This window comes from Motacilla alba, chromosome 14 (genome assembly GCF_015832195.1).
Source record: "Motacilla alba alba isolate MOTALB_02 chromosome 14, Motacilla_alba_V1.0_pri, whole genome shotgun sequence".
Lineage (NCBI taxonomy): Eukaryota > Metazoa > Chordata > Aves > Passeriformes > Motacillidae > Motacilla > Motacilla alba.
The window spans coordinates 6,637,552-6,665,043 of NC_052029.1; the positions used below are offsets into that span (position 1 = coordinate 6,637,552).

The window sequence follows — 27,492 nt, forward strand, 5'->3', positions numbered from 1 at the left end:
TTAACAAGTTTTTATCAAGCAACAAATATCCGTAACCGGTTTAGGAGTTGGTTGTCCTTTAGTCATCCAAGGAAAGGAGCAATCAGTAGATGAAGTCTGGCTGATACAGACTCCAGATAGAGCACGTCTTCAGCACTGGTTATAATTAACCACTAGACTAATTTACAACACAGTTCCTGCTTTCCTCTTCCAGATCTGGATTAAATTACCTAGGAACTGCTGTAATTCAAAAAGAAAATACAGCTGCCAGAGCAGGAAGGTGTGGAGGAGTGGAGAGGCGGCCCCCATCAGCGAGCCGCGGGGTGTGACCCCTGTGCCTGCACCGCGCTCCGCTGCCCGAGTGACAGGTCCCAGCTCCCGCCGGCTCCTCCAGCGGCAGCTCCTCCCTTCTGGCCAGATGGACAGCGCAGCCTGGACTCGGGCTCCGGGGGACCCGGCTCGGGGCAGAAAGCAGCCTTTTATAGCCGGCACGCCGGGCTGCGGCTCACACCTACACACTCCGCTGCCGAGCACAGCGCCGCTGCCGGGACCCGCACCCCCGCCCGTCGCTGCCCATGGCGCCGCTGCCCCCGCTGCTGCTGCTGCTGCTGCTGCTGCCGGCGGCCGGTGAGTAGAGCAGGGCCCCGGGCCGGGGCTCGGCATCCACACGGTCCTTCCCGGCAGGAAAGCGGCCGCGTCCAGCGGCGCCTCCGCGGGCTCTGCTGGGTGCGCTCCCTTGCCCGGAGCCGGCCGGATGGGGCTTGGCAGGTGGGAAGAGGGGTAGAGAAAGGAGCGTTAGGACAAACACTCGCGGGAGGTGCCCGTGTTCCCACGCCGGAGAGCAGCCCCTGTGCCAGGCGGCCAGCGCTCGGGCACAGCTGGTGCGACTCGCCCAAGGGAACCCCGGATTCGCCGCTGCCAGCGCGGCCGATGCTCAGAGCGCACCTGCACAAGGCAGCGGGGCTGGAGGGACGCACCTTACTTCTGTAAAGTTCATCAGTAATGTTCAACTCCGCTAGCAAAGTTCCGTGTTTGAAATCAGTTTGCACCTTGCACGTGCAATAACAATCTTTCTATAAAGCCAGTAGCTTTACCCCCGCTCTTCTCTGGGTATGGGAGTGAGCTGTCACAGAGCACTTGAGTTACTAAGCAGTTCAGAAGCAGGAATTGCTAGGACTGAGATTGCCTACAAAACCCTAACTGGGTTATTCTGAAAAATGAATCAGTCTTCATGAATGAGTTATGATGTGAGAATGTAATTAAAGGACCCCTGCCTCACACCTTCACACAGCTAATTAGTCACTTTGCAAATATTTAATTATTTTTTTTGTCTCCTACATCCTATTTATTAATCAGTGTTAAAGACTGGTTGTAACAATTCACAGTCCATTTCCTCATTGATTTTCTGAGGTATTCATCAGTACAGTATCTGATTGTACTAATTTCTCTCAAACTATATTATCGTCCCTCTTTTCCAGATAGGTATGTGGGCTGACACAAAAAAGCATTCTCTAATTTTAGGTTCCCGTGGTGACATGGTAGAACCCAATTTAACTTACAACTACATAAAGTTATGTGGAACTCCAACTACTCAAAGCCTGGTTCTCCTTGAGTGCTGTGGTAGCTTGGTACTCCAACCCCAGGACATTCAGCAGGTTGGGAGCCTACTATTTGTAAACATCAATAGGCATTGTTTTAAAGTGATTAAATTAACCTCATGCTGAACCTTTGTGACAGCTGTAAGGATAAAATCCTATCTTCCAGAATAGCAATCAGCTGCCTTAAATAAAAGATTCTCTTGCAGCTTTTTTTATACATTCCTACAGTTTGCAAATTCACCACACCAAATCTTGCAAATAGCAGGATCCTAAAGAAAAGAGCCTCAGTTAATTCCTAGAACAGATTCTGGGCACAGAATGGGGCAGGGTCTGGGGGAAGGCAGTCCTGTGATTAAAGCCCATAAGGTAAGGTGCTTGCATAATAGGGCCAACTTAGGGCCCACCAAGCTCCCTGCCCCAGTTCTACTTCCTGACCTCAGATTGCCCCTTTGATTCCTTCTACATTTTGATCATTCTCCAGACTTCATCCTTTGCATGGGACAAACCTCTGAAGAACATTAAGGAAAGCAATGAAATCACTGTTTCTGCCAGCTTGGAGTGCTCATTACAGAGAGCCTGGCTGCGCTCCGATAGCTCTGAGTCAGGCACCTCAGTCACCCACTCCGTGGGCAGCGAGGAGCACGGGAAATGCAATTTACCTGTTTCCCAACTGGTCCAAAGTATCAAAACAGGCAAATTTAACCTTTCAGAAAATTACATGTGACCAGAGTTTGTGGAGATAGCATGTAAGTTGTCTGGGCAATAAAATAAGGTGAAAAAGGCCATTCCTGATGGCTTATGAAACAAGAGGTAAAAATCTAAGCAGAAACTAAGGTTTCTATAAGGCATACAGTTATTTTTTGCAAGATTTTGGAAATGCATCAGAAAGTCTGCTTATTCCCAAGTTTCAAGTTCTGAACTACTGGAGCACTATGACTGCATAGAGATATCCCTAAAGGAAATTTTACACGTATTTACCATAAAAAATGTTTCTGTGCCCTCAGTCTTTGAAAGAATGGCTTAAAAATTCTTTTTAAATGCACAAAACAGCATATACTATCATCATAATCAACAAATTGATACCCTGTTTCTGAGGCTCTGTGCATTCACATATGGTATTTCATTGCTTTTATTAACTCAGCTCATAAAGCTGTTGCGACAGAGTATTATATTCAGAGTATTTATGCCATGCTGGTTTACAACTGGATGTCCAGATGCTGTGACACAAATATATTACAAGGACAAAAAGTTTATGTCCTTTTCTTTAAGACACATGGCATACTATACTTGAGCTCCTCAGAGAGTTCATCAGAGAGTTTATCACTTCTACTGCTCATAGATTTAAATCAAGGGACTGGGAATTGTCCCAGGTTAGCAAGCTTCTCTGATGAAACCAGGAATATGATTGGAAATTCTTATTTTTCTTCTTAATGACTTGTGTCTCTCCTACACCATCCTTCCCCAGTTACCAGGAACTGAGACACAAAAATTCTTCACTTTTTTCAGAATCCCCAAGGTCATCCAGAGCAAACAGAGCTCTGCCATTAACCATGGTTCCTCCAGACATTACTGGCTGTCTACGAGTAACCATTACTGACACTGAAGAGCATAACCTATTGTCACTTGTAACACTGCAGCCTTATTGCAGGGTTTTCAGCTCAGAATTTACTGAACTTGTACTGACAATGAAGATAACACTCTCAGTGCTATCAGAAAATCTGTTTATAACCAAATGGATGCTTCTGCTACCCAGAACCAAAATTTCACACTAAACATACAGGTAATGTTCAGGAACAGGAGCCATGCACAACAGATACTGACTTCACTGACTTAGCAAGGAAGTTTAGTGCCAACTCAGCAGTTTTGAAATGAAACTGCCATCAACTACATAGCAAGGGAGCTTTTCTTAATTCCTCAGGATATGATTGCTTTTAATCAATGGCCAAAGCTGCATGTGCAAGTTTAAACACCCTTGTTTCAACACTTCTGCCCCTAGATCACATGCCCAAAAAGCAGGAGAGACAAGATCTGGGAGTGGTCACCAGTCAGGAAAGTGATGCTGCCTCAGATTCTTCCTAAAGTGGTTTTTTTTTACCATTCTCACACACAAACCAATTGAATTTCTTACTGAGGTGATTGCATGAGGTGTTTAAATTCCACTGTTTCATGACATTACAAGTGCCAGAGGTCACCAGCATCCCACACATTTCAAGTTACTCAACTGTGCTGGGACCGGTATTTTTTCTGTCAGATTTTCCATTAACTGATTATAGTTAATCATATAATCTATTATGATATAATGTATTACAAAAGGCTACTCTATTATGCTATTATAATAGATTATGTGCTTAAGCAGATTATATAAAAACTGCATAATCATATAGTTATTTTGTAGGAAAGTAACCATCAAAGTCTCAACAATGAAGTCTATTTTTTTCTGCTGTCTGTCTCCATCACAGATATTATCAATTATTAAATCTTAATGCCTTTTGGAATCTGTAACTAGTACTGGAGGTTAGGTTTATAAACTGCTCTCCTCATACCAAAATAAGTAATTAGTTTAATTAATAAGAAACTCTAATCAGAAGCCTTCTAAAATGAATTTGTTTTGTAGTCATTCAGCTTCTTAAAATTTGCTGCAAATAGCTTGGAGCCTGCACTGCAAGGAGAGGCTGCCCATTACCATTGGGGTCCTCAGTGTGTTAGTTCAATCTCTCAGCATGACATGAACCCCTAAAAATGTCACCCAGAGTCTCAACAGTTTTCTGCTGCTTGGGATCTCTTGCTTTAGTACTGATATGGGATGGTCAAAATATAATTCCCAAAGTAAATTTTGTTCCGAAGAAATAACAGTGAGAATCACTTCAACAACAACCCTAAACAAAAGTAAACAGGAAAATAACCGAACCCCACATTTCTAATTTCCCTGGAAAAATCCCAAGCACCCATCCTTTTCCCTGCCTTACATCTACCACACCATCCCCACCAGTTATTTGGCTGCTTTGTCTAAAAATGAGGAAAACCAAAACCCTATCATAAAGGACTTTTTCCTTCCAATGCAAAGCACTACATTCTACAAAATAATATGGGGAAAATTGCACATTAAATTAAAGAGAAAACACTGCAACTCTGGGGCAGCTAATCTTAGCAACTGGGTGGGCCTGGGCCACAGAACACATGCTGGCCCTCACCAGCTGGAAGACTGGAAATGACCGGTCTGCCATTGTACACTGCCTTCATGGGAGGAAACCACTGCAGCTGTTCTCAGGGCTCAGTATCCTGCTCACCATGGATTGGGGACACAGGGACTGGGTCATGCAGCATGGCCCCAAAGTGTCAAAAATAAAACTGTCAACTACTGTCATTTATTATCAACTCTTTAAAAAACCCGAACAATCCTAACTATTTCATAATTGCATGTTGGATTCAATAACAATTTTTCTTCCCCAGTTTCTAAAGGCACTTTTGGGGAAGCCCGTTTGAGAAATCGAAGAGGAATTCTGGAATTGGCTGGAGCCATCAGATGCACCACAGGGCGCTCTCCCTTTGCCTACCTACGCTACGGATGCTACTGTGGCCTGGGAGGAAAAGGATGGCCCAAGGACAGAGTAGACTGGTGAGAGTAACTCTTTATCTGAATAATTAAGTGCTGAATGCAGATGACAAATAAAAGGACTAAAATATAAATTAGGCCCATTTGAGAGAGGGAACTGAGCCTAAACACAGCTCAAATTGCTAAGAAACTCTGAGGCATTCAAATTATGTTGCTGTAGATCTACACAATCTTGCCTTTAATTCAAATTCTCATTGCATTAGTACAGGATTCACAGTACAACTGAGTTTCTTTGCTGTTGTGTTTCAGCAAAGAGCTAAATAACTGAAGTCTTGTTGGAGAAGCTTTAAAGTTCAAACATTGAAGCTATCTAAAGTAAAAATTAAAAAACAAAGGCAATAAAAAATCTTCCGATTTTACTATCTTCCATGTTATTAGTATTCAAAATAATACATTAAAATTATGCAAAATTCAACCTGCTGAAAAATAATTCTAAAACCCAAACCTTTCCATTTAGTACTAAATCACAGCATCCTGACTATCATCAATGTAACTTATAATTGAACATTAACTGACAAGAAGAGAATTTTGGGTTTTGTTCTGGTTTTGTTGTTGTGGTTTGGGCTTTCTTTTTTAAAAATTTCTATGCATGAGATGGAGTTACTGAGCTGTCTTGTTCAACTGTTATGTACCACAGGATCTTTACACAATGATTTGTGGGGAATGACCAAGTAATTACTTAATAAGCACAGGAAAAACAGTAATTGCAAAGTGAGAGCTCACAGCATTAACTTTTCCTTTTGTAAACACAAGTTCCTCAGGCAACCTAAACACCATCTACCTACTGTAATCTGATGGTTTTAGTCTGCCAGGAGGAAACTGAATGAATGAATGAATGAATGAATGAATGAATGAATGAATGAATGAATGAATGAATGAATGAATGCTCTGTGGATACACCCAGTTCTTCCAGCAAGTCAAAAAGAAAGGATGTAATTAGTTTGCAGCAAAAACTTACAAGCTGCCTAATTTCAGGTCCTTGTTACCTCCTCTGCTTGCGTTTCTGGGCTTGCAATGACTCCACACCAGAGAGACTACACCAGTATATTTTAATGTCTTTTTTAAGCATTAAAATGCCCTTAATTCTTTTCTGTACTGTTCAGTTTCACAATGTCAATAGAAAGCCTAAAAATTCTTTGTGCCAATTATGACAAGAACAATTTTGAAACAATAATTTTGAGCAACTTTCCAAATTTTCTGATGATAATGAGCTAACAGTTCATTTTGTGGAAGAGGCTAGGAGAAAACCATGCTCTCATATAACTGAGAATGCTCTGAGGATTCAATTAGCTCAATCTATATCAGACATTTTTCTCATCACTTATTCCATGAAAACATAGTAAATTTTTCCAGGTGGTCTATTAAACCATTACCCTGGTTTGGTTCCTGAGCAGGTAATGCTTGTAAACTCACTGACATTGCCTGTTTTATTATTCCACAGCTGTAGTAACCCACTGGTAAACCCCACCCAGACTATGTGACCATAAATCACCATCTCTGTTCCTCTCAGGTGCTGCTTTCACCACGACTGCTGCTATGGGAGGGCAGAACAAGCAGGTTGTCAGCCAAAGACTGAAAGCTACCACTGGGAATGCAAAGACAATTCTGCTGTGTGTGGTGAGTGAGCACTTGTGAGTTTTTTGGTGTTATTTGTTTGGTTTGGTTGTTTCTTAATTCTACTAATTATCTCTTTAGAAAGGTATTTTCTTAATTAACTGTCAAACTCTTAGTTTATCATCCTTCCTTTTGTGACTTTTTTTGCCAGGATATACTGTGCCTCCAGAAAACACAGCCAAACCAATCAACTGAATCCAGTTTCTTTTTCTTAATCCTTCCCCTGAGTGCCATAAGCAAACAAAACTGTGAGCTAGAAGCATCTATTAGATGCTAGAAGTATCTATTACAACCACAACCATCCTTTTACTCAGCATTTACATTTGCTGAGGAACCCAAGTTATGCTACTCCCTGCAAGTCTCCAGCTGGAGAGCAACTACAAACAGGAGACAGGAAAATTGTAGCAGTTTAAAAAGGATGTTTTCCCTACTTAGCAGAAAATATTCCCACTACTTGTAAGTTTATAATGGACATGTTTGGATCAGTTGCACTGATGGCTGCATTTTATGAATGAACTCATAATTACAGTTACAGTTTCAAACAATGAGGTAATAAAATATTGATGAGTATGTTTATTTCTTGAAGTTAAATTAACAAATATTAATTTGAAATATTCACATAACACAAGTGTAAAAATTGCACCACATTGCAGACCACATCCTGATAAATTTTGTTGGATTGCTCCAAAATATACTTGCCATGCTGAGGTAAGGGAAGGACAGAGAAATCATAAAGAAAGAAAAACCCCAAAAAATGCTTAACAGGAAAAAGCAGCTTTTCTTTTGCATTATTTGTTCACAACTCCCAAAGTTTTAGCAAATGCTTTCCAATATACTCCAAGACTTGTTGAAACTGTAGCTTCTCACAAGCCCCCAATATCTACAGGTTTTTTTTTCTTGTTGCTGTCACATTTCTATATTGTTTTTTTGTTTATTTGCTGTTTGGGATTTTGTTTGCTTGTTTTGTTTTTAAAATCAGATGCTCAGTCAGTTACTTTGCATATAATTTTATGCTTCTACCTAGAAGGCGAATGAGCTTAAAAATTGGTTATTGTTTGCACTAAGAAATGCAAAAAAAAAAGTTTATGCGTAAACTTGTTTAAAACAAGTCTGAGTTTCTGACTGCCATGGTTTAAAGGCAACAGTTGGCCATTTACAGAGAACACAAAACCCTCTCATTTCATACTCAATTTAGAATTTGCCTGACCTGAAAACAAATGAAAGTTTGGACATTACTTCCTTTCCTCCTTCATATTCAATCTTTACTTTGCCCAAGTGTCTACCTCATTCAGAATCTCTACTTGCTCAAATCCTCCCCTGCCCCAGATGGACAAAACATCTTCTCTCACACTAATTAATCACATTACAGTCCACCCTTATTTGGCTGTAAAGATTTTGCTCCTGACAATATTCACAATACTGGCCAAGACATCAGGCATGGTGTCAGGAAACCAAGTCCCTGGCATAGCATGGAGAAGACAAAGTCTGGAGCAATACCAGGAGAAAAATAAAAGAAGCAATAGTTCTCAGTTAACATGTTTTCATTTTTTATCCAATCATGTTGCTCATGCTCCCTGTGCTACTGAGTAGCTAGCTGCAGCATAAACACATATACATTAAGAACACTTCCATTTCATGGCAGAATTTGAGTTCATTCACAAAACTGAACACTTGTTCTGCTCCTGGACAAATCTCAAGCAGTGATTTGGCTAAGCTTTTAAAATGGTAAACACTCAGACAAACTGTAATCATGGATTCTTCAGTTTACAGACAGTTACAGAGAGAAAAAAACCACACACTTCTGGGTTGGCACACTGAACCCAAAATACATTGCTGTAGAAGAAAATGTTCATGCCAAGAAGAAACACTCATGCCAAGAAATCTGTTAAGTTACAGCACTACAATTATAAAACAAACATGACAAGACATGGATTAATCACACAAACACACTTTTCCTAACTTCTTACTGAACCCCTGAATAAAAAAGGTGGGCAGTTTAGGCTGGACATGGAACACCTTTGCATGCCATGTATATATCCCATGTATTATTTTTAATGCTATATCCTATAGTAGATTATAAAGGGTATGTGAATGGACTATCTTCCCAAAATCAAGTTTCACTAAAACAGGAGGAAAGGTAGGGAGGGTCCCATACCACTTTCTAAAGAGGGATCACTTATCAGAGTTCCTTTATTGAAAAACTGGAAGAAGAGTATTTAAGTCTTTATCTGGCTGTTGTATTTTCACCTGCCAAGATCAGTGCTGACTGATCCACAGGCTCTCAGTCTTACCAAAGCTCAGTACAGTTCCTATTGCACTTGAAATGTAAGATATTTGTACTGCAAATACGCAACGTGAGGGAGCAATTCTTTGTATTCCATTTGGGATTTTTAATTTCTTCAGACTAATATCAAACTTACTGTGTTTTCTTTCAGACTCACTAGAAGATACATGTCAAAAAATGGCATGTGAATGTGACCGTGAAGCTGCCAAATGTTTTTCTAAAGCTCCCTACCATAGAAAATACCTTTTGTGGCCAGACTTTATGTGTGGTGAGATTCAGCCTTTGTGTAGGTATTAGATACATGACTCTTGTATATATTTAAATCTAAAATGACTTTTTTTTTGGCCACAGTAATGACAAGGAATAATTTTCCCCTTTCTTGATACTCCTTCATTCCATCTCAGCCTCTCCACCTCAAAATGGGCAAAGTAAACATTTTTCCTGTTACTTACTTTCTCCCATGCACTTATTATTGACTAAATAGAAATCTGAGTCTATCAGCTTAAGGAGTAACTGACAATGTTAGTTTTTGTTTATACCCAGATTCAGATTTTTCAGACTGATAATATCATTAGCTGTGAACTTTTTATCCCCCCTCCACTGGCTATAAGATACAAATCAAACTTCTCTCCTAACAAATATTAGCATTTATTAACTTTGAACTGACTGGAAAAAGTTCATGAAGTGACAGTGTCAGCACAAAGAGCCCTCTCATCTACATTAAACACTTACTACAAAGCCTAATTTAAGTGTTGAATTTCATTCACCTGGAGTAATGCTACCTGCACTGAAGAATCATATAATCGGGTTTTTTTCTAGCATTTACTTTTTAAGTAGAGTTTTCTAAACAGCTGATTATTTGATAAGGCTCAAACTCTTTACTCTGTGTACACCCTGAATTTCCTGCAAGCACAGGGAGGAATTCTACCCACAGAACTTTAGAGCCAGATTTAAAAATGCAAATGCAAACCACCACCAAAACAGAAACATTAAAAAAATGTAGAAGTTGTTGGGACCAACTGGCTTTCTCACAAGTGTTTGATCCTGCACAGCAAGAGTTTATGAAGCTCACAAGTATATAGACCTCATCAGGATGGAAAGCTGGTTTTAGCCAGGGTCACTTCACAGATATTCTTAACCCTTTGGGAAGAGAAATCAGTACCCTGAACTGATGAATAATACACTGCTTTGTACCTGCTGATTTGCAGAATTATACAGCCAGGAGTGTTTTATGTCTACTTTCACACACCTCAACTTACTGAAAGATGCAGGGCTAAAGAACAGGTTTGCACAATAACGACATGTACTTTAATATTAAAAGAAATAAATAAAATCAAAACCCAAACAAAAATCAAAACCCAAATTCTCTACAGGAATAGTGAAGATTTCAAGAGAGATCTTTAATTGTGAAAAATATTCATAGGCAAATTTAGTTCACATTACTGACACAAATGAAATAAACAAAACAACAAACCAATGCAGACTGCAAGAGGACAAAGTTCTTGAAAAAAATCTTACCTTTTGATTCAGTCAAAGGAACATACATTAACCAATGTCAGTCCTGCTTACACAAACAACTTTCCAGTCAATATTTGCTCACAGACATAGATACACACATTATATTGCCATAAGTAATTACAGTGTCAGGTCACTTTTCCAAAATAATCCTTTTTATGAGATATTTAAGAATTAGCAACAGAATTCAAGAAGAGAGAATGAAAGGAGCTATTGAAGTCTAACTGAGCTGAATAAAAAATTTCCATGGTAATTATCCCATTTTCCAAGACACAAGAAAATTCAAGTAGCCTTTGCCTTCAGCTGCAGGAATTTTGGAACAAACTCTACTGTGAGACTGTACAGGGCAGTCACAATGCTACATGTAAAGAAGACTGAGATAAATTAAATTCTTTCAACATCAAGCCTATCCAGGAAGGGCATTCCTTTGGCAAACTGAAGTTGAGGAACACATTGCCGGTATGAAATGCTAAGTTTAAAAAGAAAAAGAAAGAAATCACTGTAGCAGTGCAGAAGACACTGACTTTAAGGCAGGTTTGAAAATACACAGAATGCTCAGGACAGAATAAAGAAATTTATCTGATACAAATAGGATGAGATGACTGTATGAGTTTTACATAGCTATACAGGAATGTGCTTTTTTTTCCAACAGAAAATTTCTTTTTCCTTCATCCTGCAATTTGGAATCAGCTGGTTTAAGAGTAACTTATCTTAAAGCTTTTTCATGTGTTTAAAATAACATAATCCACCATTTTCACTGCCACATGCATAAAGAAGAAAAGCAAAGTTTTTTCAAAATGTCCATTTTTAGAAGCTAAACAGCTCAAGAGTTCCAATGCCAATCACTGCACTTGTGTCTCCAGACGCCTTATCTCTGTAACTACAAGATCAATGTTTATAACTGGGTTAAAATACAAGGCCCAGTAGAACAAACAATTGCAGACAAACTGAGGAATAAAAGGCCAAAAAATGGCAACAAAAAGTCCTTGGGTTGAGACTTTCCAGAAATGTCTCCACATTCTGTGAGGAATAGTCCTGTGAAAAAGGAAAGGGAAAGGCTTAGAGGAACTTTCTGGTTTGTTTTTACCCAGCTCTAAGAAAACCTAATAGGTGCTACAGCTTTGCATTACTTAGCCCTTACTCGGGTCCCTGTAAAAAACACCATTTTGCACTCCAGGAGAAACTTTCCTAGAACCCAGTAGTAGCAGATTTCAAGAGGAAGCACTCTGTCAGTGCACTTAGACCCCGAAGGCCAGCAGGTTCCAGTGCCACACCACAGCTCTGCCGCAGGCTGCCCGCTGCTCCCTGTGCTGTTCCGGGCGCGTTCTGCCCTCTGTCGGCTGGCAAAGGGAAATCCCAGTACACCCCGCAAGAATCTGTCCCACACCATTTCCAAAGATCACACCAACTATGAACGTTCATATGCTTGAATTGAGACTGAGGTAGTAACAGAAAACAGAAATTCTGATAAATTATCAGAACTAGTATCAGTCTAACTGAACTTATTTCTGATTCTGAGGACTCATCCTGTAATAACTACACTGTATCATGACTACATTCTGCTGTATTTAGATCTCAGCTGACAGCTAATACCAGGCACCTTACGAGGCAGTTCTCAAGGTAAGGTTTAATATTTCCCAGTGGTTAAGAACGTGCTTGTTGCTGTTTCCACATTTGCTACATCTGATAAGTAAAACCACCTCTAAGAAATCGTTGGAAGCATGCACTGAAATAAAGATATTCAAGAGCAAGCAGTAGCATATGTGGGAATGCAGATTCACATGTTATTAACCTCAGAGTTTGGGTTAGACACTCATTTCAGTGAGCAACTGGGAAATTGGAAGGCTGTTACTTTCTAAGGCCATGTACTTCCTACCCTCTTCCACAAGCTTTATAAGACTTACTTCAATTCTCTTCTTGACCACAGTCTCCAAAAGGAGAGTAATTCCAGAACAGAGAGCAACATGGCATTTACAATTATAAATCTTGATGTCCAGTAATGCACATCTAGCCAATCCCAAGCAAATTCAGCTATCAGCTGGTATGGCAAAAAGAAATACTTCACAGTGAATTCTCTCCATTGCCTCCAAGAAGGATCTTTAAGGTCCTGTAAGTTAGGATAAAAAGACTGTTAATCAATTTATTATTAAACTTACTTAATACTGGTTTATTTCCACTAGTCTTTTGTTGAAAAGCTGAGGGTTTTATACACTGGAAGCAGTAATTTATCTTTATTATACTCGCTAGTAGGTAATACTGTAATGCAGTAATTTCCATTAGATCAGAACATCACTTTCTCTAGTCATGTGAACTTCAGAAGAATCAGTTTCACACATTTAAAGTCTTAAAAGCCTAAAATCAATCCTATTAAAGGTAATGGTTGCAACACTGGTGATTGCATACAATAAAATCAAAGAACCACTTACTCTGGAGGTCTGTTGTTTTTAAAGTCATGGTGTAAAGAGATGAAATGATGAATAATTACATCCTGTGTTTTTATGCTGCTAGTCTTAAAATACTTATAACTAAAGCAAGTAGCATATTTAATATTTTGAATACTTACAAGTAGTTTTGTGACAGTATCTTCATACTTGTCTTCTTGCATAGGACAAATTGTGTGGATGAAAGGTAGGAAAGCTTCTTTGTAATCAAACAAATATAGGTATAACATACTGAGTCTTGGAGAACTCTTCAGTGCATACAGAAGAAAGAGTGATTTTCCTGGGTTTACGGCCTAAAAGGTTTCAAATTATTAAGTTTCAATCAGTAAAAAAATAAAATCAAAGGGACATCCTACTTCTTAGATTTTCTGACAATAATTTTTCAAAGGGTTGTTTTTCAAATACAACAGGTCATTAAACTGAGCAGTTTTTACACAGGTAATTCCACTACTTTAACACTCCTCCTGGTTTTAATAGAATCTTCTTTTAAAGGTATTACTGTAAAAATAATGACTATACATGACATGACACACTTTATATAAAATTTACCTTATATTCCCAAAGGTTCTGTGGTGGTTTAACACCTAAAGTTTTCACACATTCCAGTTCTGCTATAATGGCTCTCCTGTGGTTACTGTTCTCTACATTGTAAGGCTCTTTGGTGAAATCCTCTTCAGTCAGTGTAAGGAGGAGTCTACAAAAGCAGAATTAAGGTAAACTATTCACCAAAAAAAAAAAGACTAACAAATACACAACTGCATACTGAAACAATACCCTACTGATACAAGGTAGCACCTTTTGGGTTAAAGAATCATAGAATACTTTGGGACTTTAAAAAATCATCATTACATTGCATATCAAGTGTCCTATGCCAACTGCATCTCAGAGCCTGGGTTTTAAATTTCCTCTTGCCTGCTTTCAGCATGGCTCTTGGGTGGAATACATATGCATATAGCACATGCGTATTTCCACAAGAAAGGAAAGGTGCAAGGGGTGGATAATACATCAGTAGAATTTTACTCTTGGTATCATTTTAGTCTTGCATTGTCAGCATTTTAGAAAGTTCTTAGAAAATTTTCAGGTAGCTTACTAAGTACTTACTACTAAAAGTTTTCAACAGCAATTGTTAAAACTTCTTCTGAAATTTATTCTGATACATCAACAGAATGTTCCCACAATCTAGGTAACACAGCATGGTAATTTCACAGTAAGCCATCCCTCATGAATCTGTCAGTAGTCCCATCACATAATAGCTGTCCTTGACCACAAGGCTTCTCACCTCCCATTTACTTTCTCCAGTAAAAATCTTTCTTTGTAATGTGAAGCCCACGGGCCCAGCTGCTCCAGCCAGAGTATCACTTCCTCAGCAGTCCACTTAGCAACAGGCTTGTGGACAAGAAGATCATCTTCAAATTCTCTGCTACTCCAGTGATAGCCAAGTAGAACTACCTATAGGTAGATTACAAAGATAAATAAAGGAAGATCCTTTACTTGCAGAGCAAACATATGAATGATATAAATAAACACACAATAAGAGGCTCGACATGAAGAGTCTTCCATTTCATGGAGACTAGAACATTCAGGTTTTAAGAAAGTATTGAAGTTTTACCCACTAACTTCCATCTGCTGTACACTGCAGTTGTAGTTCCTGACAGACAGCTCTCAAGGCCACTTTACTTACTCTGCCCAGCTGGAGGCTCTTCTGTGCTGACAATGTTTTTTCTGTGCATGTAATTCAAGAATATTTGATTGCATGCTTAAGGAATCAAACAGGGAAAACCAACCAGATGAAACTTACTGCTACACAAGTTAAAGCTGTCAGAACACCTGAGAAAAACCCTCCTCGAGGATTAATTCTTGCCGTGTTTGGAACTGATGGCATCTGGTCGTTCCCATGCTTTTGGAAAGTTGCTAAGCTGCGTGCTACTTCACTGTTCTGTTGAATATCTTCTTTTCTTTGTTCAATGGCATCAGAAAATAGCTTTTCAATAACATCCCTAATAGGAAAAATATTTGTCATTATACTGTAACCATTGAGGCTTAATATTCAGAAAAGGGAGTAATTTTTGGATTTTTGTTTTCCAGCCTTTACTAAAGACTATCGTCTTTAAAAGCAAGAAAATAATTAGTTATTAAAGCTTAGTAAACTTAGAATTTTATCAATCACTACCAAAAAACCATTTTCCTTAGCTTCTAAAGCTAAAATATCACATAACTCCCAAGTTATTTCTTATATAAAATTAGAATTCTGTGTGCCACTGGCAAGCTTCAATTATTAAAAGAATGCTAAACAAAAGACAACATAAAAGCCTACCATCAATCCTATTTATTTAAACATTATTAACAAAACAACTAGTGAGTAATTCAAGACAGCAAGTAGATGTTTCTAGCTTTGTTCTGCAATATGATCACACTTCTTCCAATAAATAATTCCTATTACAGAAATTACTACACAATTATCCTAGATCAATCTAAATTAAAATTATTAGAAAACAACCAGCTATATTAGAAGACTGAGGATCCTGCCTCTCCATCTCCCAAAAAATGTAGAAGGGGGTGAAAAGCCCTCCCCCAAACAAACCTCCTCCTTGAAAACAGAACCAACCAACCCGCCCCTTAATTTCATGTGCTTGAACAGTTCATTAGAAGTGCACAATCTGAAAGTCTTTAGGATTTAAATTTCTTTGTGACAGTTCAGATTACCAATTATTTCTATCTGCAGCAAACTCTATAAAACCAGACAGCTAATTTCTGTGGTTTCATTTATGTAAAAAAGGCATTCACAAAATAGTTCACTCACCTGAGGAGGATGTTGACTTTGGGGAATCCTTCCCATTTTTCTCTGCATTCAGGGCATTCATTCTTCTTGGATGATACCCACCACAAGGCCAAGCAATGCCTACAGAAGCTGTGCCCACAGTTCAGGGTGGTGGGATTGATCAGAATGTCGTAGCAGCAGTGGCAGAGGAACTCACTGACTGATATCTGCCGACCCAGGCCAGGAGTAGCACACGGTTCAACTTTTGCCCTCTCTGTTTCCCCTTGTAAAGTCTCACCTTCTTCCATTTTCCTTTATGCTTTACACAAACAGAAAGCTCTCTTAGATCTTCAAACCCGATAAGGCACTACTTCTGCAAAGTAACACGAAAACAGCTATTATAGAAGTTTAGGATTGTAAGCAATGTGATTTTACATTGCACCGCTTTTAACACTCGGATGGCTTTAAATATTTTAAGTAACTCAGCCCTCCCCAAAATGAAACATGATCTACTTTTTCAACAATATATTCATTGCCAACTACAATCAAAACCAGATTCTAGATGTAAACAGCTAGGCTCAATCTCCCTATGCTTTCTTCTCCTGTGTTATAAAATACATGAAAGTGAAACAAAATAATTCACTATGATTCACATGACTTTTGACAGTAGCTTTAATCAAGGTTTTAGTAAAAGAAACCAGTCAAAGAGAACATCATTAAAAAGTATCATCAGCGGATACAAAAATAAAATACCAGTATAAAGTAATGATCTAATTTACTTCATCCCTCTTCTTTCCGAGCATATGGAATAAAACATTACTAACAGAGGTCAATGCTAGACATTGCTGGACAACGTTAAAAAAAAAAAACAAAGTTTGATCCACCAAGTCATATGCTTCAGAATCATAAGGGATTGATCTGCACACCTTCTCAGCCAAGGTCTAAACTCCACATTAACTTTACTTGTAGTTACTTTGTTAGCATTACAGAAAATGCACAGATAAGGAGTTTAAGATGGTTCCAAGTTTACAAAAAATATATTTGCTTGATGTTCCTACTCCATTCTCTTAGACAGCAGTGTATAGTTCTTAAGAAAAACACTGATCCAGATCATTCACTCATCACTCATGATATGTTAGAAGACACCAAGAACTAGGCAATTTTCTCCTCAGGCACTACCAAACCAAAGTATGATTACACTCTCCACCTTGTGGCTCCTGCTTACTACTAACTCACCAACTTGCCATCCAGATCAAGCACGAAGAGGTAAGCACGCAAGCAGGTAAAGAACAGAAATTACGAAAAAAGCACTAGTGCTAAAACAGAAACCGATAGTGAAATTAGAATCCTTAGACTTCCAAACCTGTATTTCCATAGCAAAGCACAGGCTGTTTGATTTCTAAAACATGAAACAGCACTTGTAAGAGGAGAAATAAAGACAAGATTTTGCACCTAAAAACATCCTTCCAGTTTGCCTGAAAGACAGAGGTAAGAGGATTTCTGTGGAAAATACAGGAAAAATATTTCACCGCTCAGTCTGCGCCAAGTAAGAGCCAGCAGCAGAATGACTCCTAGCTCCTCTCCCGTCTCTTCCCAGCTCGTTTCCTGCACTCCGCGCTGCCGGTGCGGGCCGGCGCGGGGCCGGCCCCAGCCGCTCCCCGCAGCGCGCTCGGGCCCCGCGGCGGCAGCCCCGGGCTGAGGAGGGGCCGCGCCGGGCCCGCCCCGCCGCTTCCGCCCCGCCAGCACGGCCCCGGCCCCGGCCCCGGAGCGGCTCCTCCCTCACCGCAGCTGCTCGCCTTTCTGTTTCACGCGTTTAATATCACCGGACGAGAGCGCCGCTACACTCCCATTTCTGGGAATACACAACCTGCTGTATTCGTGAGAACTGGGGTACGCTTGCTTACTGTACACGCCGCACCCAGGCAGCCTTCCTTCGCAGAAACTATTCAAGGTTGATTTTACAGTAGAGACTCGAGGCGTAATCTTAGAAGTAAATGAGACTTTCAGGTGCTAGTTTGATTGCAGTTGCATCGTGCACAGAGACTATTCTTACCACATTAGAGTCTATCCACACATGCCCAATTACTTCAGTCTCTGTTCCCTTACTGAAGTTCTTTTTGATTAGTCCAAAAAAATTGATTCACTCTCTACAACACCCTGACAGGAGGTTGTAGCCAGGTGGGGATGGGCCTCTTCTCCCAGGGAACAAGTGGCAGGACTCAGCTTTACTGTGCACCAGGGTACGTGTAGGCTGGGCATTAGGAAAGGGTGATCAGAGCCTGGAATGGGCCGCACAGGGAGGCGGTGGAATCACCGTCCCTGGAGGCGTTTGAGGATTGGACATAGCACTGAGTGCCACGGTCTAAATGATATGGTGGTGTTTGGTCACAGGTGGGACTCAATGATCCCAGAGGTTTCTTCCACCTAATTGATTCTGTGAATTTTTAAAGTATACCTCTGAGATGTAATTTTTCAACTGTTCAAAACAGTGACATTTTAAGATTTTGTTTCAGTTTGATACAAACTACAAGTCCAGTTCAAATTACATTTCAGTTAATTATTCCAGCCCATTTCAAGAAAGAAAATAGTCTCTCATTGTTTTCTCTCACATCCTAGTGCAAGAACTAGTTTTTTTCCAGAGAACCAATCAGCAGATCTTTAAACTACTCTAGCATGAAAGAATTCAACCTTTTCTAGATCTGAGGAAGTGCATCTAGATCTACCTTGGTATGCAAGGTGAAAATGCAGCCCAGAGTACTTGTTCTAGAACATAGTTTGTTACTACTTTTTTGTGTCTTTTCACCTAGTTTCACATTCAATGTTCACTAAAGTAAAAGAGCATACAAGTGTTTGATAATCTGTGCAGCACACTGAATGATGTGAAATCACGGCCTTTCTGTTCCAGTGTATAAAACTTTTGACATATAAAAAGCCATGGAATCTTGAACTTGATTGCCCTCTCCCACTTTTTAGCTGTTCCTTCTGCTTACCTAACAATACATACATGTTGAAGTAAAAAATGTCTAATGTGTAACACATAGTACTTCAATTCCTAATGAAGTATTTAATTATAGTGCCTTACTGTTTGACTTGCAGTTTATTTTGTGGGTGAGGGAAGCAAAGAGTTCCCAGATTTGACAGCTACTTGTGGGAAAATGTCAGGCTTCTAAAACAGCCATCAAGCACTTTAAAGTGCCATGAGCACTTTAACTAGAAAGTACAGAAGTGCATCTTAAAAAAACTGAGGCGTAACATGAAAATTTTAGGCTTCAGCCAATTCACTGCAAAATAAAAACATCTCTGCCATTTTAACTAATATCTTACTGGGAGCCATTTAATTATACCAGATGATTTGCTGGGAATGTCTGTTGAATAAATTGCTTATACTGAAAAGGCAAAGCTTAATATTGAAGAATCTTTAAAAGCTCTCTCCGCTACATCCTGCATAATTATTTATCTTTTTCTGTATGTAGAAATTACCCCGCACAATTTGTGAAGAATTGTTCTGCTGGAATTCTGGAAAAGACGCTTTATGAGCCGCGTGAACTCCAGCCCTGCAGCACAAACTCTGAACTCCTGTGCCTCCCGAGCCCACAACTCCTGCCCTCTGCCCCGAGCAGCACCTTCTCTCCGGGGCAGCCCCTCCTGGCACAGCGCTGCCGCGGGCCCATGCTGCTGCGCGCTGCTCCTCTGCAGCGAGGGGTCAAAACGCCGCTTGTAACAGCGAGACGCTCCTTCCGTAACACGGCAAGGCCTCCAGTTCCCCTGGAATTATCATCATTAAGGCATCGTCGCTAGCAGTGCTCCACCATCCTCCTGGTGTCTCCTAGGCACAGTCCCACGCCTTCTTCCTTGCTAGCGCTAGTTTCGCATTTCTGGCTTTGAGAGCGAGGCCCATATTTCACCACACCCCACAGAACCGCAGCTGGTGTAACACTGCCTTCCCCCCGGCAGCCCTGCTGCAGGCTCTCCGGTCTTGCGGCCCGCTGGGAGCACACGGCAGGCTCTGAGGACACCGCTCGGAGCGGGCGGACAGGACGGTGCGGCCCCGAGGGCTCCGCCCCGGTAGGAAATGGCGGCGGCCCGGGCTCACGTGCGCGCTCACGTGCGGCGCGCGGGGCGGCCCCGGAAGCGCTCGGCGGCGGCGGCGGGCGGTGCCGGGCGGTGCCGGGCCGAGCTCCGGCGGGCGGGGGCGCGGGATGGAGGTGATCAGGAGCAGTGAGTGACCACCCGGCCCTGCGTCCCGAGCTCTGTGCCGCTGGCGCTAAGCTGTCCCGGCGTCCCGGCGTCCCTGCCCTGGGCTGGCGGCCGCTCCGGCCTCAGCCTCTCCTTCATGGCGAAGGGGTCCCCATTCCCCCGCTCACCCGTGAGGCGCAGCCCTGAGCGGGGAGGCGCTGCCGAGGCTGAGGGGGCGGCGGGCAGGCCCTGGCCGCCCCTGCCTGCCCGGGGGATGCCGGGCTGCCGGAGGATGCCGTTTGTAGTCTCAAGTGTGTTTTAACCCTTTGCCCGCAGATTTTAAGGATAATCTAAACAAAGTGTATGAAGCCATTGAAGAGTCGGACTTCCTGGCCATCGATGGAGAGTTTTCAGGTACAATTGCACAGTTTTGTCATTGTGAACTGTCGGCAGTCTCTGAGGCGGGGTGGTTTGATCTTGGTGCCCGAGCTCGCTCCTGTGATGTGTCTCGGGATTGGCTTGAAAAATCTAAAGCTGAGGCTGCCACAAAGTAATTAAACCACTTGTTACATGTGTTACATATAACACTTTTACTTGTTACATGCAAGGCTTTGGTCAAAGATACCTGTCATGCTTATGCTGCTTGTGCTCCCACAGTAATCTTTCAACATGACAACTGATAGTTGTTGCAGCTCAAGGTAAAAAAAAAACAAAACAACCCAAGGTGTTATATGTGCCCTGAAAGCAATGGATTGGGATAAGTGAGGGAGATCCTGCAAGTGTTTGGACAGGGAAAGGCAGCGCTATGAACCCGTGTGCTTGTGAAACCCTGAGGGCATGTGCCGCAGAGAGATGCTTTAGCAGGTGCTTTTTGGGATGTAGAGTTCAGTTCACCGTTGAGACTTGGTTTTGTTACATGTGGTGTTTGTGGAAGTACAGTTGCATGTAGCTTAAGGTGACTAAGTTAGTCAAATCTCTGGGCAACACTCTTCCTATTTTTAGTTTGGCTTTGATCCTGCATTGTGTCGTAAAGCCCATTTACATTAGGGTACTGGTAGGTCTTGGCCTGCTACTGACATATTGAATAGGAGCCAGAATGACAGAGCTTTTGCAGAAGAGCTTTATTTCTAGAACACCACTATTAAAATGAGTGGCTTATTGCAGTAGTATTTTTCTCAAATTAAATAATTGTAATACGTACTCTAAGTGAAAGCATTTTTCTCAAATTGCAGTTGTTGTATTTCTTTGCTGTGGTTAATTTTGAAAAGCTTACCCAAAGCACATTATGTTCTACTTTTTCAGGGATCAGTGATGGGCCTTCAGTTAGTGCATTAACAAATGGCTTTGACACTCCAGAAGAAAGGTATCAGAAACTTAAAAAGGTAAAGTGTTTACATGGACCAAAATGAAAACTGAAGCTGCTTTTGGTGCAGCATCTTGTTTGTGTGACCAGGAGGAGGGAAGAGAGATGGAACTTCCCTCAGTTCTTGTCTCTTTGTGGAATGGAAGTGCATAATAAAGTTGTCTTGGGCCAATAGTAAGATGGTTAAATGGGGATGAAAACTAGCAGAAAAACTCTGGTGCGTTTACTTTCGAATTACCAGCGAAACGAACATTGCTTAAGAAGATTCACTTTACTTAATTTTGAAATGGAGAGAAATCATATGTGAATGTACCCTGGTAATGTTTAAATGTGTACACGTTTTATTCTCATGCAAAATTTTCCTTTCCTTTCCAGCATTCCATGGATTTTTTGCTCTTTCAGTTTGGCCTTTGCACTTTTAAATATGATGACACGGAAGAAAAGTATGTTATTCTCTTATTTCTTGTTTTCTTAATTGAGGATTTTCTAAAGTAATACTGACAAGCTCTATTGACATGTAACTCATCTTTTCTACAGGTATATAATGAAGTCATTTAATTTCTATATTTTTCCAAAACCATTTAACAGAAATTCACCAGATGTCAAGTTTGTCTGTCAGGTTAGTAGAAAAACATTTAATTTTATTTGGTTAAGGTATACCTGAAACAAACTTCAGCTTAAAAGGTAGAAAAATATAAGTTTCTGGGTTGGGTTTTTTTTTCTTATAAAACAAGCATTAGTTAAGAGCAATCCCAAAAATGGGAGCTTTAAGGGAATATTCTTGACTTCAGTTTTTATATCTTGTTATGCATTCCATTGTGTGATTTCTGGAATTTGAGATAATGTTCCAACCTTGGCAAGATGATTCTATTTTCTTCCCTCTGCTCATTGAACTTCCAGTTTCCTTGCTTTTTTAATCCTTTATTCTCATCTGCTTATCTTGCTTTCACTGCTTCCTAGGCTATTGCCAACATTTTTCTGGTCTCAGATTTGTTCTCCTGAACCACATTTTGCTTCCTTTAGTTTCCTAACTCCACATAGTTTGTTCTTTCATCTTTGTCCTTTACCATATTCATGGTTCTTGTACCTTATGGAAGTTGAAAATCAATAAGAAAAGTAGCAGAGCCTAAACTCTCAGTGGCTTCTTTAGGGTCACAAACTTGATTGTTCTTGGCTTTGGACCTTGTCTAATTTCTTAAAAAGTGTGAAAATAACTGAACTGATGCCACAGCTACTTTTGCCAATTGTAAAGCCGTTTTCTCTTGTTGCAGAGTTCAAGTATAGATTTTTTAGCAAACCAAGGATTTGATTTTAATAAAGTTTTTCGCAATGGTGAGTTGTTTTGGTTTGTTTTCAATTTCTTTCAATGTCTGCAAAATTTTATGATGACACCTTCATTGTTTTCTGCAAAAGAAAAAAGGCTGCCATCTGTGATACTGTCCTAACACATAGTGAAGTTCTTGAATTATTCTTATCCAGTCTACTGTTGTGCTGATGGTAACCCCCTTATCAAGAATTCATTGCACAGTCCAGCAGAACAGAATTCCCACTAACGTGAGAGCTTGGTTGGGTTTTTTTTGTATGGAGGCAAAGCATGAACAGAGAGTAACAAAGGTGTGGAACTGTGTAACACATCAGTAGGAATGCCTGGGAAAGGGATCCCAGTGCACTGTGGTTGGGGCTGCTGCAGTCTGTTATTGGTGATGCACAGAGCAAGGAGAACAGTGCTCAGTACTTTTGTGGTTGTGACCTGCAGCTCTGCAGGGCTCATGCCTTGTGCAGAGGAGGCTCTGTAGTGCAGTGGTACCTGCTAACCTGCCACGTGCTGGGAGGCTGGACAGACACACATCTACAGCAGATCGCTGAAAGGGAAGGGTTTGCTTTCAGTCTGCAGGGGTGTAACAGAGGCAAATGCTTGAATCCCTTTGCATCCCTAATTAGTCTCTCATTACGATGAGCTTTTCCTTTTTTTGTTAGGAATCCCGTATTTAAATCAGGAAGAAGAGAGACAGCTAAGGGAACAGTATGATGAAAAACGTTCTCAAGCCAATGGTGCAGGATCTCTGTCATACATTTCTCCTAATTCCACAAAGTGCCCTGTAACAATTCCTGAAGATCAGAAAAAATTTGTAGAGAAAGTAGTGTAAGTAACACTGTTTAATATCCTCTGATGTTGTTAAAACTGGAATGTGAACAGTGGTGATATTTTCACATGTTGAAGCCATTTATATTATTTCACTGTTTGTAAAATGCTGCTCTTTTTGTTATGAAGCATTTTCTTGTCTTTTGGAAAGAGCTGTAAATTTCCAAAAAATAAAATAGTAGATACAGAAGCAAATAATCTGTTTCTTCCAGGGAACAGATAGAAGACTTATTAAAGAATGAAGAAAGTGAAAGTTTGGAACTGGAGCCATGTACAGGGTCAGTTTCTGAAATTGCATTTCTTCTGAAAATTTTTTTAGTTTGGTCATATAGAATTAGGGGAGTGACAGGGAAGAATATGTTTACTTGGGTTAACTGCAGCAAAATTAGTCTATATGTGACTAATGTTTGAATGTTGAGAATATGGGGTAATGTATACGAAGGTTCTAATTTCTTTTGAGCTGTAACTTCTGCATGTAGTGGCAAAATATTTTAAGTATAGTCAAGAAATGTCTTGTGTGTGTGAGCTGCCTTTTGTTACTGCTGAAGTGATCCATAAGCCTTGGAGATGCATTTTATAAAGAAACTTTTCCAATCTGTTGAGCTATTGGTTGTTCACAGTTGGCAGTGTGTGACTGTTTTAAGTGGGTTTCCTTCCCAAAAATCTATTTAGCTTTGGAAACTAGGTATTTGGAGAGTATGATTATTTAATTTTTAAAAAAAATAACTAATATAGGAGTAGTAGAACATGGTGAAGCTGGGGATAAGGTACCATCACTGTATCTGTATTGAGTGATCATGACCACAGAATACTCTGTGATGAGAGGATACGTGGGTAATTTAAAACATGGTGTAAATGCTTTTACAGTTTGGCAGCTGAACATCAGAATTCAGTACATCTCTTCCTAGCCTGTAGTTCTGCTAGCAGTGACTCTTGCTTTAAAAATCTTTCTACAAATGAACACTTAGCTTAAACTGGAAATCATTCCTAGGAGACACTCTGTAAAAGGATTATTAGTAACACGATTGTCTTTTGGTTTTAGATTTCAAAGGAAATTAATTTATCAGACCTTGAGCTGGAAGTAAGTTACTGGTAATACTGCCTTACTGTATATTTTTAGTACTTTTGATAAGAAATCTCGGTAAGATATATCTACTTAACCTTGCTGTGATTGATTTAGACTTTATTTTTCCCTTTAAAAGAAGACTTTTGTAATGTTCTGAAGATGAATTGCATTAAACTTATTTGTGATGATTAATTTAGATATTAAAGCTTAGTATTTGTTTTATCCTATGTAAAATCTCTGAACAGCCTAGAATTATGTAACAAATGCAGCATGCTAGGTTTTTAGTGAGTAGAAAGTGCATGTGATTATACAGATTGTGGGCTTTACCTGAAAAAATACTAGTCTATAGTAGGTACTGGTATGGTTATAGTTTTCTGTTGGATGCCAAGCATAAGCACTTCTGATAACTTAGTATATTGCCTAAATATATCTCGTAAGGCCTTAGGAGAAACTCCAAGGCTTTAGAGTAAGATTTTCACTGTTCTGACTGCACTAGTAAGATGTGGAAAATATGCAAGTCTTTTTTTGTACTTTTGGTTAATTCAGTGTTGCAGCACTGAATCTGGCACTCTGTTACTTGCACTGGAAGCAGATAAAATAAAGCTTCTCTCTAGAAAATGGAGTCTCAAGAAGTGAGCTCGAGAACTAATCTGAAAAAAAGCAGACAGGTTTTCAACAATTTTTCAGTGTCATTTTTTTAGCATGTCTATAGCTTCCTGTAGCATGTAGTTTTATGTTTGTCTGATACTTATCCTTGCATCTCTCTGTGTGGATGGAAGAATATGTTCTTGTGTTTTTTTAACCTTCAGCAGTGTTTCTTTAGGAGAGTGCAGCTGTGTACTCTGTGAGTGTGTATTGGAGAGAGAAAGCCAAGCTGTGAAGGTAGCATGGAGCTAATTAAAGCAGAAGAATGAAGTTATTGATTGCCCTTGTGTCCTGACCTCTTCACAGGTCATTTTCTCTATTGAAGCATTCTCTTGGGCATCAGTGTTTTGATGCATCCAAGGTCTGTGGCATGAGGCAGCTTGTAAGTGAGATGGAGGCTCAAAACTGAGAGGAGTCAGAGTGGAAAGGACACAACGTTGTTTGGAGTATGCTCTCCAGTAATAATTTTGGGAGTAGCCAGAGGACAAGGAAACTTGCTGGTTCTGAAGTGGTTGCACAGTTGTGGTTAGTTTATTATAATGAGATTATGAGAGTAATTGCTGCTGGTTAAACAGGAAAAGGCAGAATTCTCTTACTTTTGCTGTCAGTTGGATGCTCTGTGTATGGCGTTAGTTTGGAGTTTAAATGTGATTGTAGTGGTGTGATGCAACCCTGTAGCAGAGGTGATGACATTTGAGTTAATAATTCCTACTGAAATCTACTGGTAGCAGAAAGCTCAGGGTTGTTAACAAGTCCTCAAATAAGTGATGTATTAAAGAGATGCTGTCTTCAAAGAAGCTGTCTTGGGGTTGCTCGTAAATGAGAGCATTCTTGTTTTGGATTTCTTGAAAGCAAAGATTCTACATTGTGATGAAATATCTAGATGATGTTTACTTAATATCACCAAAATAAGAAATTACAGGTTCCACAACAATAGCATGGGAAATTGTGTAAGTGCCAGTTACTGTTAGGTAATGTAAGGAGACCAGTTAAATTTGAAGCAATAGGCTAGTTTTGCATTATTAAAATTAAAAAGGAACTTGTAATAGTCATTTTACACCTAAGACTTACAGAAATAATGAAACCTGAAATTATTAAATTACTGTTGTGGTTTCAATATGCTAAATGCCAAGTGAATAACTATTAATATTTACTTTTCATTTGTTTTGGTGTAGGTATCCAAAAGGTATCCACGTGGAAACTCTGGAGTCAGATAAGGTAACTAGGCCTGTTACTGCCTCTAACACAGACCATTTGTTCTGTTGAAAGGAAATTGTATTTCTCAGTTTCACCATATCTCCTGATTTTTAGATCTAACTTGAGCTTTTTTTAATGCAAATTCAAAGCATATTAAATTGAATACAGTGAACTAGTTTCTATTTGACCAACATATGGAGTGTGGGCATGTATTTGTGTGGCTTAAGATTACTTTTTAAATGGATACTAAAAGGTGTTTTAAAATACAGTGGATCTGATGTTCAGTATTAGTGAAAAGCAGGTTGTGATCTCAGAGGAAAACCAGCAGCATCATGTGCTGTGTCCTCACTTCCCAACATAGATCTCTTCAAAAGGTGTTTGAAACAAACTATTTACAAAGAAATGCTGATAATCTTTTTTGAGAAGTATAAAGTGGGTTTAGGAAAAATTAGGTTTGGTGGATGAAGCGAATACAGCTTTCTAAAATAGGCTTCTGGGAGTAGGTGATAATGTGGTGCCTACAATAGAAACAGCTGTGTTGCCAGGTAACTGCTGCTGAGGTGTGACAGTTTTCTTCACAATGTAAATTTACAGAAACTTGCAGCAACCTTAAATGTGACCTTCTCAGAGTCATTCCTCAAACTATACATTTTTTGTTTTAGAAGGAGAGATATATTGTTATTACTAAGGTAGATGAAGAGGAACGAAAAAGAAGAGAGCAGCAGAAACAAGCAAAAGAACAGGTAAATAAATTCAATTCCATCAGTTTGTGTGAGAGAGGAAGGGTGAGAATCTCTGACTTCACTCAGCAATGCAAAAATGCGGGGTAGGGTTTGATATTGTTTTCCTTTGGTTTGCTGTGGCTGGCTGAATTTGATTTTATAAATTCTACCAGATAACTTAGGCCTTGCTACAGAGCAAAAAGAGTTGCAAGGCACTCTAAAAATTATTTAAAAATCAGAATTTGTGGAATACTGTATGAGTATTCTGAAGTAGTGACCACCTCCTTATATAACTCTCCGCTCTCACAGAAGTGTAACAGGAAACATCAGTTTCTTGCAGAAATTCCTGAGCAAGTTGTTACTTAGTTTGGATTCACA

The 27,492-nt window shown here is 39.9% G+C and overlaps 3 protein-coding genes across 8 annotated transcripts in view; 2 read left to right on the top strand and 1 right to left on the bottom strand.

Annotated features, from left to right (window-relative positions):
* The first annotated feature begins 256 nt into the window (after positions 1 to 256).
* PLA2G10 (phospholipase A2 group X) lies at positions 257 to 9,832 on the top strand. The gene is made up of 4 exons (XM_038151060.1): positions 257 to 606; positions 5,028 to 5,193; positions 6,701 to 6,807; positions 9,240 to 9,832. The coding sequence occupies exons 1-4, from the start codon at positions 555 to 557 to the stop codon at positions 9,383 to 9,385; spliced, it is 471 nt and encodes a 156-aa protein (XP_038006988.1). The 5' UTR covers positions 257 to 554; the 3' UTR covers positions 9,386 to 9,832.
* A 635-nt stretch (positions 9,833 to 10,467) lies between these two features.
* On the bottom strand, positions 10,468 to 19,862 carry BFAR (bifunctional apoptosis regulator). Of its 3 annotated transcripts, none has more exons than XM_038151058.1 (8): positions 19,426 to 19,862; positions 15,845 to 16,175; positions 14,843 to 15,041; positions 14,324 to 14,493; positions 13,594 to 13,738; positions 13,167 to 13,337; positions 12,508 to 12,710; positions 10,468 to 11,638 (listed from the first exon to the last, which is right to left on the bottom strand). In XM_038151058.1, the coding sequence occupies exons 2-8, from the start codon at positions 16,108 to 16,110 to the stop codon at positions 11,446 to 11,448; spliced, it is 1,347 nt and encodes a 448-aa protein (XP_038006986.1). In that variant the 5' UTR covers positions 16,111 to 16,175; positions 19,426 to 19,862; the 3' UTR covers positions 10,468 to 11,445. The 3 variants fall into 3 exon arrangements, with proteins under 3 accessions (XP_038006986.1, XP_038006985.1, XP_038006987.1); XM_038151057.1 differs by lacking the exon at positions 19,426 to 19,862 and adding an exon at positions 17,332 to 19,393; XM_038151059.1 differs by lacking the exon at positions 19,426 to 19,862 and adding an exon at positions 17,255 to 19,393.
* A 21-nt stretch (positions 19,863 to 19,883) lies between these two features.
* The window catches only part of PARN (poly(A)-specific ribonuclease), a 43,086-nt gene continuing 35,477 nt past the window's right edge, over positions 19,884 to 27,492 (top strand). The window contains exons 1-11 of one of the 4 annotated variants that reach the window (XM_038151055.1): positions 19,884 to 20,020; positions 20,315 to 20,392; positions 21,281 to 21,360; positions 21,717 to 21,784; positions 21,879 to 21,960; positions 22,613 to 22,673; positions 23,319 to 23,484; positions 23,697 to 23,762; positions 24,527 to 24,565; positions 26,371 to 26,413; positions 27,055 to 27,135. In XM_038151055.1, the coding sequence (XP_038006983.1) occupies positions 20,002 to 20,020; positions 20,315 to 20,392; positions 21,281 to 21,360; positions 21,717 to 21,784; positions 21,879 to 21,960; positions 22,613 to 22,673; positions 23,319 to 23,484; positions 23,697 to 23,762; positions 24,527 to 24,565; positions 26,371 to 26,413; positions 27,055 to 27,135 (783 nt within the window). In that variant the 5' untranslated portion in view covers positions 19,884 to 20,001. Of the gene's footprint in view, positions 20,021 to 20,314; positions 20,393 to 21,280; positions 21,361 to 21,716; positions 21,785 to 21,878; positions 21,961 to 22,612; positions 22,674 to 23,318; positions 23,485 to 23,696; positions 23,763 to 24,526; positions 24,566 to 26,370; positions 26,414 to 27,054; positions 27,136 to 27,492 lie in introns of those variants that run through there. The other 3 variants (XM_038151054.1, XM_038151053.1, XM_038151056.1) reach the window with 3 other exon arrangements.